At 32.3% G+C, this 4606-nt stretch overlaps 1 protein-coding gene across 1 annotated transcript; it reads left to right on the top strand.

Moving 5' to 3' along the window:
• Nucleotides 1-2139: 2139 nt before the first annotated feature.
• LOC137806972 (uncharacterized) lies at nt 2140-2985 on the top strand. The gene has a single exon (XM_068607375.1). It carries the CDS (start codon nt 2278-2280, stop codon nt 2839-2841), a length of 564 nt encoding a protein of 187 aa, XP_068463476.1. The 5' UTR covers nt 2140-2277; the 3' UTR covers nt 2842-2985.
• Nucleotides 2986-4606: the final 1621 nt, after the last annotated feature.

Below are 4606 nucleotides of genomic sequence, written 5' to 3'. Positions count from 1 at the left end.
TGGACAATTTGGAAGTATTTTTTCGAAAAAATATATTATGAATTATATAAATTGAAAGGTATTTTCGGATCCGGTATGTGATATGGAATATATTAATTTGACAAGTATATTCTAGATTACGCAAACTGGAAGCTATTTTTGGATCCAGTACATACTTTCGATTTATGTAAACAATGCGAAAACGAAAAACCCACTGTATGCAATCACCTTCGACCACCACGCACCACAACGAACCACCAAGAACGCAACTCAATAGTAGTATAGCAACCACTAGCGCCTTCATCAATCTCTTCACGCACCAACACTTCCACAGCCAACACACCTTTATAACCATAACTTCAAACATTTTAACTTATTTACAGAAGCACATTTATGGAATTTTATAAGTTATGGGGGTGCAATAAGCACATATGGAGGTGCACGAAGAAGCAACTCTCAACATGGGCTAACTTCACTAACCTTGGCCCAATATTACTGATCACATAAAATGTTGCTTCTTCCTACACTTCCATACCTTCTATTGCATCTTCATAGGTCAGTCAAAAAATACATTTTGGATTTTAAAATTTGAAAATATTTTTTTTTCTATTTACACCTTCTAGATTGTAGAATCTTTAAGGTATTTCTGGATTTGAAAATATCTTTTGGATTCTACAATCCATAATATTTTTTTTCTTTAAAAAAGTACATTCTAGATTACAAAATCCAGAAGGTATTCCCAAATCCAGAAATATATTTCAAATTGTACTATCCACAACATTCCCTTACTATAATACGATTGTACAATTTGGAAGGTAAACTCATATCTAGAATTGCCTTATAGATTATATAATTTTGATTGTAACTTCAAAATGTGTTAGGGATTGAACAATTCGAAAGGTACTTTCGAATCTAGGTTTACCTTTCAAATTGTACAATTTATAATACATATTATAGTAAGAAGTGTTAAAGTATGCATAAAAAAATAAAAAAATAAACGAACAGAAAATCAACTCTAAAATATTGCACCAACATTCACTACCACCTGCCACCACAACCAACCACCACAAGTATCCAAAATCACTTAAAAATGAAGAATGAGTCACCATAGTCTCCACCAATACAAAAATCATAAAATATGCCGAGAAGAATATGGATGAAATTTAAAAAAATTATGGAGGTATAGGAAGAAGGGATTGTAGACAGAATTTGCCTATAAAACCCGAAAGCCCAATCTCAACATAAAAAAATCTTTTAACCTGAATCAGTCTTAATATGCAATTAAACTTGAAAATAGTATTTTTAATCTTTCTTAATTTAATTTTTTTAATAATTTCTTTTAATAAACATACATAACAATTATTAAAGATTAAACATGTATTAAATTACCTTAATAGTTAACCGAATTCCAATAAAATTAACGAAATTAAATTTTTTATATTAAAAATATAATTTTATTTTTATTATATAAAATATGTCAATATTTATTATATTGTTGAATACTTATCCTAAAACAAAATAAGTTAAAATAATAAAATTGGTCCTTTACATAATACCTCATACACCTCTCTTTTTATCTTGATTGTTTCTTTTCCATATCTTGTGACACCCTATACTTCTTCAATATCCTTTATTTTATTGGTTTTTTTTATTATGGAATGAGTGATTAAAAAAATTCTAAATTATAGAATTCATAAATATTTTTAGATTGGAAAAATCTGCTGGATTAATTTATTTTTAGAAAAATAAATTATAAATTATAGAATCCAGAAAATATTTATGAATTATATAATTTGGAAGATATTTTTGAATCCGATAATACCTTCTAAATTTTGTAATCTAAAATGTAGTTTTTTTTAAAAATTTGATTGTAAAATCCAAAAAAAATATAAATATAAAAAATTACATTTTTAAATTTTGTAAAATTTGGAATATATTTTTTTAAGGATTAAATAATTATTTTACTTAACCTATGAGTAACAAAAGAAGCTATGGAGGTGTAGGAAGAAATTCTGTCATTATACTCATCATAAGCTAACTTCACTAACCCTTGCCCAATATTGCCGCAGAAAATAGCCGAAAGCCCAATCTCAACATTAAAGGACACGTGGCAAATCTGAATCTAGTGGTCAAATCAAAATGACACGCTAACATTTCGTGCAGCCTTCATAATATCCAATGCACGACACAAGAAAATCATTTTAACTTCTATTCCGTTTCTTCCAATCTCAACTGAAGGGAACAGAATTTTATTCAGATCCGCGTTCCTCTCCTTAGACCCAGTCGTTTCAATTCACCATGATCAATATCATGATGGTCGCTGACACCGTCGCCGTAACCGCCGCCAAAGGCCTTGGCGTCCTCCGCGCCTGCCAATCCACCTGTAACCTTTCCCTCACCGATTCGGCAGCCGATCAGATCTCCTCCATGATCCAGCCTTACGATGCCGTTGCACCGCCTCCCGTAAAGCCCGTTACGTACAGGCAACGACGCCGAACACTGCTCCGGAGAAAACAACGAACCAAACGCATATTATCCGGTGACCACACCGGAGACGCTGTGAACGACGGGTTCCTATTCGGTGACGGCGGGGACGGTTCTTTTGGCGGCGGCAGCGGATTCGGTGGCGGTGGTGGCAGTGGTTGGAATTTCAATAGATTTGGGGGTGGACACAATTGGGACGAACCCTCGTCTTCAGTTCCGGATCCTGCTTTTGATTTTGTGTATCAGGTGCTGTCGTGGATCATGCTTTCGAATTGCTTGCATTTTTCGATTAAGAAGATCGTTCGAATTGTTGCGGCGGGATCGATTGTGGATTCCGGTAGGGAAAAGGTTCCCTCCAGATTGGTTCCAATTTGCTGATTTGGTACCTTCAAACGAGCCCATCATATAACAAATCATCATTCGTGATTACGCATTGGATTACTGTTTAATTGTGCATTTGCTGTAAATACATTGTATATATTAATTTGTCATTTAATATCTAATTGACTAATTTCAAAGTAATTATTTTTCTGTATTTGATTTCTGTACATTTAATTTCGTAATGTTTGGTAGAAGTAACAAGTTTCCAGTGTGAGTTATTGATCACCACATCATCATTTTGGGGTAGTACTGCATCCAAGGAATGCATTGTCCCTGTTTCGTGTTTTAGATATTAGTCCTGTAGAGATACAAGAATATTTTCTGGTGTTCCTTTCTAACAGTTAAGAACTTCGATCATCCAAGTCAAGCTTACATTACTTTTTCTACAGTTCTTTTTACTGTGCCTATTCGGTGTTGGTGCCAACAATTTACCATGTTGCTGTAAAATTTCTGTTTAGTTTTGATGTTGTATTTATGGTTGTTATGTTCTTTACTACTGTTTTGTTAATGATTCATTGTGAATTGATTATGGGATTTTTTATATGATCAATGGTACAATAACTCATTGTGTTTTTGTTTGGCTCAATTTTTGTTTAGAACTTCGATTTCGGGTTTTTTAATGTGACTTTCTTTTGACCATATGTTGATTCGAATGGAATGACCAATGTGTGTGTTTTTTTATGCTCGCGCAACAATGGTTCTTCCTGACGTTTGTGTCAGAAAGAGGTAACCAGATTCTTTTTAGTCTGTTTTTGTTTCTTTGCTTTGCTCTCTTTGTTGGTTGTTCTTTCCTGGGTCTGGCTACCGTGTAATTCTTTAAAATCCCGCTGCCTTCAAAAATGAAAATTTTGGCCCGGTAACAAATGCAAGAATTTTTAACATGATTGATGATACTGCTGAAAACTTATACCTGAAGTCAAAATAATGAAATTCGTAGGAAGAAGTTGTGGAATTTATATGCTGTAGGCTATTTTGGATCAATTTCGTAACTAGTTCTGTATTTATAGAAGAAAATGATAACTCTATTTACACAATTTAAAATTAATTTGTGCATAAAATTTTACTTGATTTGAGTTGAATTTACGAAGAATGTTTGATCTGTTTTTCTTCCTATCTTCACATCCGATAAAACAGATTATTTAAGGTTGTTAACATATTGCTCTAAACCTCTGAATCTATTAGACTCATTGTACCTAGTTCATGAATTTGTGCAATTCAATTAATTATATTGTCAGTTTTAAATTGGATTGAATTTAATTTAATGTACCCAGTAAAAATTTGATTAGTTAAAAGTTATATGGATTTCAAATCTATTGACTTAACCTAAGAAACATATTTATCCAATAATTTACTTATAAGAAAAATATTTTTATAATTGATCATATAAATATTATTCTATGAATATTCTGAATAAATATTTCACACAACACATGTTATTTAAGGTAAATATTTCACATCTCACGTGCTATTACAATTAAATATCGCATACCTTAGATCAATTCTAGAAACTCCATTCACAAGTTGTAAAATTTATAATTATTACTTCTATATCTTAGTGTACATAATAGGAACTTCGTCCTCGGTCTTGGACCAGCTACTACTTGGTTCTTAGGTAGGGCAGAGGTCAGCTAAGCCATGGACCTGGAGTCAAGGTAGTGGTGTTGGGTCTGTTTGGTTAATGTGCCTAATTTTCTAATGATGTGCTATGATTTAAATTCAAGTTGCATGTGCTTAAAGATAAAATATAAGGAGATATTTTATA

This window comes from Phaseolus vulgaris, chromosome 3, assembly GCF_000499845.2.
Source record: "Phaseolus vulgaris cultivar G19833 chromosome 3, P. vulgaris v2.0, whole genome shotgun sequence".
Classification (NCBI taxonomy): domain Eukaryota; kingdom Viridiplantae; phylum Streptophyta; class Magnoliopsida; order Fabales; family Fabaceae; genus Phaseolus; species Phaseolus vulgaris.
The sequence above is the reverse complement of the archived record's forward strand: the minus strand, read 5'-3'. Positions and strand labels throughout refer to the sequence as shown.

Excerpts from the sequence above, each read along its gene's own strand:
- LOC137806972 (XM_068607375.1), top strand. The coding sequence starts at position 2,278 with ATGATCAATATCATGATGGTCGCTGACACCGTCGCCGTAACCGCCGCC.